The sequence below is a fragment of the Pteropus medius genome, unplaced genomic scaffold (genome assembly GCF_902729225.1).
Source record: "Pteropus medius unplaced genomic scaffold, Ma_sr-lr_union100, whole genome shotgun sequence".
Classification (NCBI taxonomy): Eukaryota; Metazoa; Chordata; class Mammalia; order Chiroptera; family Pteropodidae; genus Pteropus; species Pteropus medius.
The window spans coordinates 2,944,139-2,958,515 of NW_024349801.1; the positions used below are offsets into that span (position 1 = coordinate 2,944,139).

General features: G+C 41.8%; 2 protein-coding genes and 1 pseudogene across 16 annotated transcripts in view; 1 reads left to right on the plus strand and 2 right to left on the minus strand.

The window, feature by feature from the left end:
- BANP (BTG3 associated nuclear protein) overlaps positions 1–10,500 on the minus strand; it is a 116,236-nt gene extending 105,736 nt beyond the window's left edge. For 11 of the 15 annotated variants that reach the window (XR_005658586.1, XM_039888699.1, XM_039888697.1 and 8 more), the window contains exon 1: positions 10,244–10,378. The gene's annotated coding sequence lies outside the window, so the exon portion shown is untranslated. Of the gene's footprint in view, positions 1–10,243 lie in introns of all 15 variants that reach the window. The other 4 variants (XM_039888693.1, XM_039888688.1, XM_039888702.1 and 1 more) reach the window with 3 other exon arrangements.
- LOC120581001 (uncharacterized) lies at positions 2,708–2,826 on the minus strand (annotated as a pseudogene).
- CA5A (carbonic anhydrase 5A) overlaps positions 9,466–14,377 on the plus strand; it is a 75,763-nt gene continuing 70,851 nt past the window's right edge. Inside the window, exon 1 of the mRNA XM_039888706.1 lies at positions 9,466–9,538. Within this exon, the coding sequence (XP_039744640.1) occupies positions 9,481–9,538 (58 nt within the window). The 5' untranslated portion in view covers positions 9,466–9,480. The remainder of the gene's footprint in view (positions 9,539–14,377) is intronic.

A 14,377-nucleotide genomic window follows, 5' to 3' on the forward strand; every position in this document is an offset into this window, starting at 1 on the left:
GTGCCCCTTATATCATCTGTTAATAAACTCCCAACCTTGATTTCTTTCTCCAACTGATATTAGTACTTTTAGTCTAGAGCTTGAAGATTCACAAACAACAGCTCGAGGGCCAAATCTAGGCAGCCATCAGTTTTTATAGATAAGTTTTATTGAAAAACAGCCATGCCCATTCAAGCTTCTACCTTCCAAGGGCAAAGTTGAGCAGTTGTGACAAGAGACCCCAAAGCCAAAAATAGTTACTTATCTGGCTCTTTACAGAAAGTTTGTTGACTTCTGTTCTAGTATTTAATGATTTTGCAGCATCTTTAGAATCTTGAAACTGCCTCAAGACTGAGATAGAGAAATTAGAGACTATTGCTGAAGAATAGTGATCTTGACCTCCTGAGAGGTAGCTCTGCTATTACAGGATTATTCAATTGCCTCTAGGTCTGGACCGGCTCTTCCTGTTCCACCTCCTGTCAGCTGTAAAGAGCGATTTCCGAATCAGGTTAGAGTGAATCACAGACATCCCAGTGAAGCAAAGCAGGCTTACTGAGCTCTGAAATGATCCTGAGAGAATCCATGAAACAAGTCGAACTGAATTTTTTATTAACAGCTATATGTGGAGGGAACCGCAAGCAGTATTATTTGCTTTCATCCTATTGCACTCCCTTGAGCTTCCTTTCTCCTAACATAGTATGATTGCATTTTATACAAATTTGAATTATAAAAATGAAAATGACACAGATTTAAAATAACATTAAGCCCTCATTTTGAAAAAAAAAAGTGAAATTAGTTGAATTCTACAAATCTTAAAAACCTATAAAAATGTTTAATTTCAAAATAGAAAGCCAATTAATTGCAAGCTGTGTTTGCCCCCTGACAGCTGCAACTTTTAAATGGTTAACAGGACACCCAGCCTTCATCAGTCAGTCTGAACACAGGGGGTGTGAATTACTTGGCACCTTTGGGTTAAGTGTTCCTGGCATAAAATGCAGCCTAACACAGCACTTTGCTCCCTGACTCCCACTGATGAAAGAATTCCCAGGAGGAGGGTTTGACAACAGAAGGTCCCAACCCGATTATCCACCTGCCAACAGGATTGCAGGGCTGCACTTCATGGTGACAGCAAGAACCGCAGCCTGAGTCCTTCCCTGCTCCATCTAGTAACAGAGATACCTGTGCCTCTTGCCACATTTAAGGGACATGTAGTTCACACCGACAAGGAAGTGCCAGCAGCACAAATACCATGTTTTCACTGCCAGTTTATCCAAACCCACTTTTAGTTCAGAAAGGTTAAACTTTGCTTCAAGTTTTTTGATGATTTTCAATCTTAAGGGAAAGGGAAAAATACAAGAGACCACAAGCAGCATTCTTTGAAGCACAGAGTGTAAATCTTTATTACTAAAAGGTTTGTAAATACAGGGCTCTGTCCAGTCATCCAGGCCCCAGCCTGACTGGCTCAATGCAGTCCAGGTTTCCGGAGGGCACGCCCAACCTCGTGGCCAGGCTTCCACCCCTTCCTGGGCCCTTCTGCCCAACTCATTTGCACTTTCAATGCCTTATTCATACTCAACTATTTAAAATACTAATACAGAACAATTTAGGACAAAGAAATGATAGTCAATTTCCACACATTTCATTGCATTTATGGACTTTTTCAGTGGTTTAACTAAAACCTGTTGTCATCTTTCACCTTCTCGGACCTTTTCTCACAGATTTTATTCTTCCATTCTTATGCCTTGTGGATTACCTGTCTGGGGCACCTGATCATTCACACCACCACCATACCCCCACCTCCCCAACGTGAAGTTCTTTAAGGGGATAAAGTGAATCTTACTGTCCATCCCACTATGGAGGTAGATGGTCTAAAATATTTAATCAAATCCGACAGTTCTTAACTATGGGTAAACATGAAAGATGCAGAGAAGTTCATTCAAAATAGGAACCATGTCTTTACAGTATTTGGGGCATACTGCTTTTGCCTAAGTTAATGGTTCCATCACATTTTAATTCAAGAACATCCATGGGTTCCAAGCAATGGGAGGCTCCAGGTGCTGATGCCAAGCTCTACTTCCTCTTAGAGGCCTCCTCTGGAGCACTATGAAGAGGATGGCCCACCTCACCACTGCTCTGGGGGAAATAAGGAAGGGTCAAGAGCCTTCTTTCTGCTCTTTGTCCTCTAGGACTGAGGACAGACACCCTCTCTTCCAAAGGGACAAGCTGAGCACAGCCATGGACAGTGGACAGACAGAGCCAAAGGCAAGGCAGAGGGCAGAAAATGAGTAGCTGAAGCTCTCATTTTTAAGTGGTTCCACAACCTGCACAAAAGTGAGAAATATAAGGGTTAAGTAATTTTAAAAATACTTGCAAAGGCAGTGATGACTGCTATGATTCTCTTCTGTGATATGCTACTTGAGCCTCAGGTACTGTCCATGAACAAGAAAACAAGTACGGTTTTTTAAGAGCAAATTGCAACCATGCGATCCCACTCAATACTTGCTCTCAAATTCCCTAAACTTTTCACATGCCCTAAAAATGAACATTTTAGAATGACTCAAAGCACTTCTGATGGACAATTCATTATGTGATTTTTTTCAGCCATCATGTATGTGAAATCAGAGAACACAGTAATGACTTTTATTTACCTCTGGTATAGGGAGAACTTTTATAACTTTTATCTAAGACATTCTCATGGAGACCCTTAATGTGTATTTTTCTTTTTTTACGCCTACAGCACCTGGTATTCCTGAGTGGTCTCCCATACAAGTATTAACCAGGCCCGACCTTGCTTAGCTTCTGAGATCAGACAGAATCGGGCTTGTTCAGGGTGGCATGGCCGTAGACTTCTTAATGTTTATTTTCCCCCAGAAATCTTTTCTTCAAAATGAAAAAATATTTATTGTTTTCAGATTTAAATAGCTAAAGTAGTAAAGTTACATGGACAATTTTAAAATCAGTCTTGCATTGTCATGTCATGTACTTAATTGTACAGCTAAAGCTTAAGAATACATACAGTACAGATGATCATAAATAAAAACTAGGGCTAATAAGCTGTAACACGTGTTACCAATAAACTATTAATGCAAATTCACCTAAAACCTGTGCCAGCACACCTATTTACCAGTCCAGAAAACAAGGTTTGTAGTTCATTATCTCTTATTTCCTTGGCGACCATCTAGCACAGGATGTATTTCTTCAGCATCAAAGTGAATATGTAACACCTGGCAACTTTTAAAATGCAAATTCCAAGTCTCCCCCTGTCTTTCAAGACTGGGCACTCCTATTCAGGCCACATTCTATCTCCAGTAGAGAAAAATTAGAAACAACCTAAATGACCAAAAATTTAAAAATTACTAAGTTATGATACATCTACTCAAAGAAATGTTATACATCCATTATAGGTTATCATTATGAAAACTATAGAAACAGGAAAACCTGATATATTTTTAAGCAAAAGTCACTGAAAATGTTACGTACATATATAAACATATTATGTAAAAATGTATTTTGAAAATAAAAACTGTAAAAATATTCTGATATATAATGTATTAATGTGGTAGGATTGGTTTTTTCAGAATTTTCTTTTATGCTGATGTGCTGTTTTACAAATATTTGGGGAAAGTATTCATTTTTAAGAAAAAGAACTATGTGTGCTTTATCCTAAAAATCAATGTGGGAAAAAAGCAAATGCACTTAATTCAAAGCAGTGGATCAGAAAAAGATCCCCAGACTACCATCTGGTGAGAGAGAATACAACATGAAATCAGAAAAAGTTTATTAAGTTAATAACTTTTTTCCAGTTCTATCAAAACCTAAAGTTTATTTCTTGAAGTAGTATTCATAATCAGTGTTACACCCTAATGGAAGAGAAAGGGGCATGGATATGCTAGAAGCCATTCCTATTTGCTTTCTATGCATTTTCAGACAGCCTTTGCAAGGTTTTACTTCATGTGATACTAACAATTACACCAACAAGGTGGGGCTGCAAGAATTCGGGGTATATTCTGAGCATGAAAATTAGCTGTCTTAAAAATCTCTGAGACTGCCTTCTCTTAACAAAATAAAACAAACATACAAAATAAAAATAAAGCCTTTTATTAAATGTCACAATATTTCTTCTGTTTTATAAGAGAAAGATCAGTTCACAAAATTGGGACCACTATTAACCCAATTGAGTTGTTCTTCATTAACTCCGTAGGAAAACCAGTATCACGATATATAAATTACTTCTCCACAATACAACTTTATCCAATAAGATACTCAGAACTTCGGAAAATGCAATGGTTAGCGACTGCTAATTTAAATAGACTTGGAAAATATATTCATATAATTTCTTTGGTTCTCCACATTTTGATTGTGGCAAGAACTTTGGTTAAGTATGCCATTATTTTGTACATGTTAATAAAGTGTATACGTTTAAGCTGTCTGCTTCTCAAAACAGATTTGAGCTTCCTAGTTTCCAAATTCGTAAAATGATAGCAATCTCACTCTTTCTGTGAGGATCACACGCCGTAACATCTGTAAAGTGCTTAACTCTGGCACCCAGTAAGCCTCATAGGGGAGAGTGAGTGCCATGCAGAGGCTAAGCACAGCAGCTCTGAAGCAGTACTATCTGCTTTGAAACGCAACTCCATTACTTGCAAGTCACTTCACTTTCCTGTGCCTGTCTGTATCTTTACCTATCAAATAACAGGGCCTATCTCATAGGGTTGCTGTAAAGAATAAATGAATTTGTATATGTAGAGCACTTAGGACAGGTGCCAGGCATATATTCAGTGCTCACTATACATTTGCTATTATTATATACTCTCTTAAGCATGATGCCTGCAATTTGGATAAACTGTAGCAAAAGAGATTTAACTGTCTTTAGATAACTTTAGCTATATGAAACTGCCATGACTCAAACACGGCCAACCTTCCCACTGGCATAGCTAAAGGTAGCATGATTTCTTCCTCCATTATTATTTTAAAAGAAAAAGGGAGACAGAAAGAAAACATTTTAAACATTTGCAAGTATCAGTATAAAATTATACTTTAGTGGTGATGATCAATGGGGAAGTTTTGGGAAACTGAGGAGACATTTTTGGTTGCCAATGATGGAGAAGGAGTACTACTGGCAATAGTTGTGGAGAGGGGTCACTGTAGATCCTGTAATGCTTGAGTTGATTCTTCGCAATTAAGAATTGTCCGGCATCCCTCACGACTTTCGAATGCCCAGAAGACATTCATATAAATGAAAATTCTGTAATTAACTAAGCCTAGAATCTATTTTAAATGTAAACATAAAGAATTTTTTTTGTTTTAACATTATTGCTTTTCCAAATTATAAAATAATTGGGCTCTGTAAAATATTAAAACATTACAAAAACATTGCAGAAAATATTTAGGAAAAGTAAATCTTCCATATTGCCACCTGTCATGGACTGAATTATGTCCCCCAGAAATTCACGCTAAAATCTTAGCCCCAGTATCTCAGAATGTGACTGTGTTTAGAGACAGGGCCTTTACAGAGGTGGTTAAATTAAAATGAAACCATTAAGGTGAGCCCTAATCCAACCCCACTGGCATCCTTATTAAAAAAAAAAAAGGAAATTTTGCCACATGAAGAGACACCAGACATGTGTACAGAGGAAAGATCACATAGCACAGCAAGGCGGCCATCTGCAAACCAAGAAGAAAGGAACCAAACCTGATGACATCTCAATCTCAGATTTCTAGTCTCCAAGAACTATGAGAAAAAAAAATTTCTGTTGTTTAAGCAAAACACACACAGACACACACAAAACTGGACACTTATAAGAAGTACTAGTCAGGGTTTTGGTAAATGTCCCTCAATTCGGATTTTCTCCTGATTAGACTGAGGGTATGCATTTCTGGCTCAGTGTACCAAACTGGGGCACATAATATCATTATGTCTTATTACTGGTGATGTGAAGGTGTTATCTGCTGGTGTTTTTCCACTGTGAAGTTACTGTTTTTCCCTTTGTAATTTATAAATATCTTGGGACTATGTAAATATCAAAGACTGGAGATTTAAGGAGACATGACAACTGAATGAAGAGTGGGATACTGGATTACATCCTGAAACAGAAAGAGGACAGTGGAAAACTGATGAAGTTCAGTAAGGTCTGCAATTTAGTTAACAGTACTGTGCCAATGTTAATTTCCTGGTTTTTATAAGGATACCTGATTATGTAAGATGTCAGCATTAGGGGAAGTGGGTTAAGGGAGTAAGTGAAGCTCTCCATATTTTTTCAACTTTTTTTAAGTCTAAAACTACCTCAAAATTAAGTTTACAAAGCTGCATATTCTGATACCATATGTCATCTAGGTGGGGCCTGAGAGTCTGCATTTCTCTAAAATACCCAGTGATGGTAATGCTGTTGGCCTGTAGACCGTTTCACCAGCAAGTCCTTGGCAAACACAGCTGACCCATTTCACTGTGCACAATGTTCAAAGGACAATCGACAAAAATGCATTAAGATTACACTTCAAACACAGTAATCACTGCTTAACTAGAGGCATTCATTAAACTCTGGCACTCTGAACTGCTCTTTCAGGACATTGATACAGTAAGAAGCAGACTGAAGAACCTGAAATCACAATCTTTGCTACAGAAGTCTATGGTTGGCCTTCCCCAGCTGAGCCTGGCACCCCTCCAAGGACGCAGAGCCAGGAGAACCTCTACCAGGATCAAACCATCCGCCCGCACTGCAACATGGTAACTGCTACAGGGATAATGATCTGGCCTCAGGTCCCAATGATGGTGGGAATCATTACCAAGGCCACTGGGAGGAGAGAAGGAGAGCAGAGGAGAGTGAGGAGAACGGACTCTGGAACTGCTCACAGTGAGGGACTAGCCAGTACACGTGATCTCCACTCCCAATAAAATGATTTTTAACAGCGTATAATAAACCCATAAGAAAATAAGACAGCAGGCCAAGAGGTTTTGCAAATTTCTGGGAGACTTAGAGAATGTAATGAGGGCAAAGGAGCACACAACCTGGAGCACACAAGAGTGAGTACAATCAAAGAAGGGCTCTAAGCTGCAACAGGTTGGGGTCCAAACCCAGGACCCTCAACAGAGGATGAGGGCTGCACCTGCACACAGAAGATAGTCCCAGTACAGAAGAGCTGTGCAAGGGGTCCACTAGACCAAGTGGGGCAGTCCCCTATCAAAGGGGTCTTCCTTAAGCTGAAAGGTCCAGAGAAAATCTGCCATCTGGCATTCAAGGTCCACGCACAGTAACAAGTTCCCAAACAAATGGAAACCCGCCTATTTTCAAAACCAGCCCCCAAAATTCAGATCTGCCTGCTTCCTCTTGCCTAAGACAATTACCAATAACTGAGTACTTGCCATATGAAGCCAGTATTTTAAAAAAGATGACGGTGACGTTAGATCAAACAAGATCAAAGAACGAAAAAGAACTGAAAATCCTTAATAGTATCCTCAAAGAGATAATGTATTCAAAAAACAACACGCTACTGTGAAAAAGGAAGAGAACAAATACACTCTTGTAAGTCAACATTTCAATTATGGATATTAAAAATTTTAATATCCAATTTATAAAAGATAAATTGAAGCCCTCTCCCAGAAATAAAAATGACACAGGAGGAAGATAAAGACAAGAGATTCAGGGGGTCAAGATGTCCATCATCTGACAAGAACTTGGAAAAGAGTAAAAGCAGAGTGGAAGAATTCTCAAATAAATGATTTAAGAGACTTTCCCAGACCTAAAGGACAGGCCCCCCCAAAACAAAGTGTTTGGAAAGGGGCTTCACATCCTTTAAAACTCTGGAAATGTCCTAAAACCAAAGAGGACCCTAAAAAGTCACCCAAAAGGAATAAAGCTACTTGGCAGAAGGTTCTCATCAAAATGAAGAAAGCCAAGATTAAAACATGGAATCTGAGCAAACCCAGATGTATAATAAAGGAAAATATCAAGATGATACCTTGATATTCTGGCATACAGTAATCAATTCAGATTTTAAAAGGAGGACAGAGGGCTGGGAAGGCAGGAGAGGTTTGACACTATCATTGACAATTTAAGCAGTCAACGGGAACAGAAATGTAAAGAAAAAGAAAGGCCATTACAAACAACAGAAAAAACAAACAACTGTTTAAGAAGGGAAATACATTACTTGGCTGTGAAGCAAACAATATTTGCATAGTTATAAACAATAAGTTAACGGAACATAGTGAATTCAGGGGATAGAAGAGGTGAGATATGATAAGCTAAATCATGCTATCATAACAGAAAGCCAAAAATGTGTAAAATAAATTATTTAGAGCTATGGAGAACTTCTTGAACAAAACAATGTCTGTGAGGAAAGGAGCTGAAAGGTGAGACAGGGGACTGCTGCTTCTCTTTGTTTTTCATTGACATTTCATTGTGTACATTACTTTAAAAAATATATGTATGTACAATTCTTTAAGAACATTCAAACCCTGGCTGTGTCTTAGACAAGTCATTTAACCTCTGTGGGCCTTGGTCACCCCATTCATAAAACAGGACAGTCTCTAATTCACTGGGTCATTGTGATGAGAAACACTGGAAATGATTAGCAATCCCAGCCACAGCACATAACTGAGATGGCAGTTGTTTGTTTTATTTTTAATTAAAGCCAATGATGGCAGACTACAACATGCCAAGAACATATTCTTGATTACAAGACAAAGGGGAAACAGAGCCAGATATATAAAATTTTACAGGAAGTTTTGGTGTTTTCTTTTACCACTGGCCATTTGTACCAGGTAAAAGCTGAATGTTAAATGATCCAATCATCTAATTTGATGTCACATTTCCCTCACTTACTGAGGACCACTCAACTATCCCAAGTTATTTTTGTTTCCCAAACTTCCAGTTACAACTCTACCCTTAGAGAGAACTGTCCTCTCATCTACTAGTTTTAGTTCTAGTTTTATCAACGCAGTCAAGCCTTGGAGTACATTCGTTGGGATACATTCGGGAAGAACAGGTAACTCCAAATAAAGACCAATGACCTGTTCCACTTCCACAGACTCTAACCTGGGCCCTCCCTGATCAGGGCAAGCAAGCTCCCTAACCCTGGAAGTCACACTTGTTAACAGTTCTTCAGGGAACATTTATTTCTCCAATACTAAGACAATCCCTACCATCTCATCAGGGAAAGATCAGTCCTCTATTAAGGCAATGTATCCAATTCACTCTCAGTGAAGGCGCGATGTACATCGATTTTTTGCAGCCAAAAAGTAGGGTAGGGAGGCTTCAAAACAAAAAACTAAGGCACATTTCAGGATTAAACCACAGAAATAGCTAAAAGGTATAGGGGAGAAAAACCCGAAATCCTTATTCAAGGTCGGGAGGAGCTGGATCCGATCCTCTCCGAGATCGAAAGCTGCCTATTCCTAACCAGCACCTTATGACCCTACCTCTCTTTGTGAAACCATAAGCAAATTAAGAGACTGCTGTTTGTGTTCCTGACTCTCGGGGCTCTATTTCACATTAGTAACCCAGGATGCCAACCGAGTCGGAAGTCAGAACTGACAGGAACTACCACACCGCAGGATCTCTGGGTGCGTTTTCAGTTTTTCCCATTTCTCAGAAAACTGAGAGACCCGGGCAGACCCTCCTGCAGCCGCGAGCCGTCTCTCTGCAGGGCGACCCTCAGGACATCTAGGAGCACCTCTCATGCTCCCCAACTTTAAAGGCAGTTGTCAGGGACCGGGCCTGTCACCCGGACCGCACCGCACGGCAATATGTGGCGGGGGGTGAGGGGGCACAAGTGCATAAGAAAATTAATGAAATCAACAGTCGCTTCTGGGAAGAAAACGAGCCTGCACTTGGCCTGTGACCGGGCTCCCCAGTATCGGGACTGCTGGGGGGATATATATGCAGCCCACAAAAAGGAGGAAAGGCGTGGGGAAAAGGGGGGGGGCAGAAACCTGGGAGGCCGGACAGGCTGAGGGCGGCGGGGCCCGGAGACGCCGAGGCCAAGGGGGCGTCCGGAGGAGCTGACAGGCTGGCTGAGAGAGCGAAAGGGGGAGGAGAGGCGGTTATTTCTGCAGGGGCCCAGGCATACCAGGGGCGCTTGCTGGGCACCCAGGTGGGGGAAGTAAGGAGTTATGGACCTGCAGAGCGTCCGGGGCGGGGGCGGCGGGCGCGGGCGCAGCGGCCGGAGGAGGGCGCAGGGAGGAGGGAGGAGGGGAGATCTCGCTCTCGCTCTCGCCCCGCGGGAAGGGGGAGGTGGAGACGCGACCGGCTGCGGGAGCTGCAATTACCGTGTGGGCTGCGGAATTCTCGTGGTGTTTGTCGGGGAGATGCGATAATGGCGTCCGTCCTCGCGAGAGAAGCTGCCGCTCTGCGCAGGCGCTGCGAGATGCTCCCCGCGGCCCTCCGCCCTGCACCGTCTGCGCAGGCTCCCCGGGCGGGGCGCGCCAGGAGCGGGGGCGGGGCTAGAGGCGGGGCCTGCTGTTCAAGGCCTTCCGCGCGCGCTTTCGCCCGCGTCCGCGACCGCCGAGCATGCGCACCCGTCCTGCTCCCGCGCTACAGTTTGGGCCCCGTAGAGGTCTTACTTGCCCATGGTGCGCTAGGGCTTCTCACTTGCCCATGAGAAGTCGCGTTTGTGGGCTATAGAAGTAATTTGCATTTTCTTTGAGACTGAATGAATAGGAATTAGCGCCCACCCAACGACTACATATCCCGGAGGGCCCTGCGCGAACTGCGAAAAGTGCATTCTGGGATTCGTAGTCCCGGCGTCTGCGCTATACCTGCCGGTACTCGTAGTCTCCCCTTACTCCGGTCGCCCGGCCCGCGCCGCAGGCTGCTGGGACTTGTAGTTCAGACGCTTGAGCCGGCTGCGTTTGGCCAGTGCTGCCGCTTCCGTCCTGCCAGCGTTCCCCCAAAGAGTAGGTGGTACTCCAAGGTCCCCAGTTTCAGTCACACGGTCTTGAGTGCACGCGCTTGGAAAAAATATGTTAATTGTACGTGATATGTATTTTGTATGTAATTAATGTCATATATCGTATGTGCTTACGTAAATATAAACTATATTACATATGAATATAAATGTAACATGCATGTGAATATATTTATAAAGCATAAGTGCGTGTTTATGAGTACTCATAGGAAAAAATTCCCTGACAATACTCAGCAATGTTATTCCTGCTTACTGTCATCGCCATTGCTTTTCATGTATACTGGGATTACCATTACTTTTCATTTTTCTTCTTTTACTTGTTTCTATTTTCCGAGTCGTTTACATTGAGGAAGAATTCCTTTGATCATCCAAACACAAGACCATGAAGCTATTTCATTTGGAAAAGAAAATGCTTTACTATGAGTTTCTTGCTCATTTCCCTTTTGCCAACAATGAAAAACTTGATTCAGGACAGCAACCAGCTGTGCAACCTTGAGCGACCTTGTTGAGTTAGAGTCGCTTCCAGAATGAACACTATGGTTCTGCTGAGGCTGGTCACTGGATTCCCTTACAGGAAAAGTGCTTTAAAGAAATTCAAAGAACCACAGAAAGGTCAGCACTGGAAAAGATACTGATATGGAAATGAGATATGGCCTATATAGAGATGAGAAGTCCAAAGAGATTGGAAAAATTGCACAGCAGCAAGGTCACATGGCTGGATAACAGACAAAAGCAGAGTTTGGAATCTAAAACACCTTGATCTGGAGTCTGGAGTCTACTCAGAGTGGGGAAAAAGGTTACAAAAGCTAACCACAAAAATCCTGAGAGAGGCATGAGGGTAAAAATGTTCTAGCGAGCTAGCTATGCCTTCCATCTGCACCTCTGCCTCAATCACGGCCAATCTAAACACTTAACTATGTAGGAAATCTTAACATTCTGCATCTAACTAGAAAGCAGATAAACGTAGTGTGTTATTTTTCATACTATTCCATAATATCACAAAGTCCTTGCTTGCAGCTTCCTTGCAGGTGTGGTTTTGCTAGCTCCTTCCTGCCTAGGCCTTGCACGTTGCTTGGCTCCAAGCCACTGCTGACTAAGTCATGATCAGAAATTAAAGCAATCAAATTATAATTGTGCCTATGCTGGAGTTGTTAACTTCTCTTTTTTGTTTTCCATGTTTTAGATTTATTTTTTATTTTGCTGCCCAGGAAGCTCAAATAGAGGAAAGTATTATTTAATAGTCACATCTAGCTGATTAATCATGGTTTAAAAAAAAAAATTAAATAACTTGAAATAGGCAAAGACAGCTTTCTACCAATGAAGGATCGCTTCTCGACCACAGAGGACCCTTCTCCTTGCCAGTCAATTCATACAAAAATCCAATGGAAGTTCCTGGAGTTAATTAGGCTGAAGTCACATTGGTGGAGGTTTTATAGAAAGAGACGGAAGTGTACTCTGGCTTGGATTACACCAAAAATGGGGGACCACTTAGATGTATGTGTACTGGGCATTTGCAAAGATTTCAAAGGCTGCCTCTTCAAAACCAGGCCATGCTCACTTTAAGCAAAACCTGGAATCCTTCAGAACAGTCCTGTTCCTGAAGATGTCACTAGGATGGAGAAAAGTGGATTATTCATGAAGCCCTTAGTTGCCCAGGAAATGTCTAGAAAACTAAGCACAGCTATCCATAAGAGCAGATGCATATGAGCGGGTCTGACCTGGGCTTTGAACCCAGGCTATCCTGTACCGAGTTGTTGAGGCTTCAAACTCACAACTCATGGGCATTTGGGCAGGATTCAATAAAGAAGCTTGTAAAGGGTTTAGCAGAGGGTATGATTCAGGAAATAATCATATTACCATGTGTTGAGGTCCCATGTTTTGAGCCAGGCACATCTTATTTTAATCCCAATTTTTTGTGAAGAACATGAAGTTCAGAGAGATTAAGCAACAGTCCCAAGGTCACAGGCCACCACCATGCTAGAACTTTGAAGGATGTGGCAGAAAAGATGATTAGAATGTGGGCTGTGCAGGTCTTCAGGTCCTTGTTGGCCAAGGGATGAGTTTTATCTTGATCTTCAAAGTAATGGGAAGCCTTTACAAGGTTTGGAGCAAGGTTGGATATGATCAGATTTGTGCTTTCAAAAGTCACTCTGGCCAAAGTGTTGGCAAATTGGGAGTGGGGACGAGGGGTCCTGAATGGATCTGAGGAGAGCACTTGAGGAAGCTGTGGCAGGCATCTGGGCAAGAGATCACCCTGAACTGGGGTGATCCTAGGTAGAGACTGAGATGCAGAGAAGTGAGCAGAATCAGGAGGTGAAATTAATAGGACATGACCACGAATTCAATATTGAGAGCAGTAAGGGAAAGTGGGCAGCTGGGATGCCTCATTGGCCTATAGACATGTAGAACTGGATGGATGAAAGTGCCATTCTCTGAGATGGGGAACTCTGGTCACCACTGGCCACTGGTTGCCATGGCCATAGGGACTGCCAGGAACAATCTCAGCACCTATTGGGAAGAAATTAGGTTTTGGGGTGAACTGGAGTCCTGGAGATAGAGCCCGTCGGATAATTCAGGGGAAATGGGAAAAAGCAGCACCCAGCACCCTCTGTAGCCCCATCTCCCCCTGGAACAGATTCCACCCAGACCTGGGAGAGGCCACAGCCACATGTTCTGGGCCATTAACAGATTTAAGGACCGGGAAGTGGTGTCAACAACATGACAATAGGAGGTCCCCCATCATATCTTCCCTCAGCAACAATAATTTGACATCCATCCATAAGCAGAAGTGCCTTTGTTGGAACTTTGGGATTCAGGTAGGAGACTATGAAACCCTGGTGGAGCCCCAAACCAAGGAGGGCCATTTTGAGTCGTCTGCCCCCTAGTGGCTGACTAGCGGAAAGACAAATACTGTATAATCTCACTTGTGGAATCTAAAAAAGTCAAACTTATTAAAAAAAGTCAAACTTATAGAACAATGGTTGCCATGGGCTGCAGGGTGGGGAAAATGGGAAATATTGGTCGAAGGGTACAAACTTTCCGTTGTAAGAGGAATCAGTTCTGTAGATCTAATGTACAGCATAGCGACTCTAGTTAAAGATTAATTAAGACTTCCATCACCTCACATAGTTATTGTTTTTTCTTTTTGTGATGAGAATACTTAAAATCTTAGTAAATTTCAAGCATAGCGACTCTAGTTAATAATTCTGTATACTAAGATCTTAAGTATTCTCACCACTAAAAGAAAAACAATAAATATGTGAGGTGATGGAAGTGTTAATTAATCTGACTGTGGTAATTCGGAATGTGTGTGTGTGTGTATATATATGTATATATATAATCATTTTGTTTGTCAATTATACCTTTATAAAACTAGGTTATAAATATATTTTTTTAAAAATTTTTAGAGAGATAAGGACCCTACCACTGATGCATGGATATGATGTCTTGTGGACCTTGGAGAGCTACTTAAACTTCCAGTGCCTTAGTTTCTTCC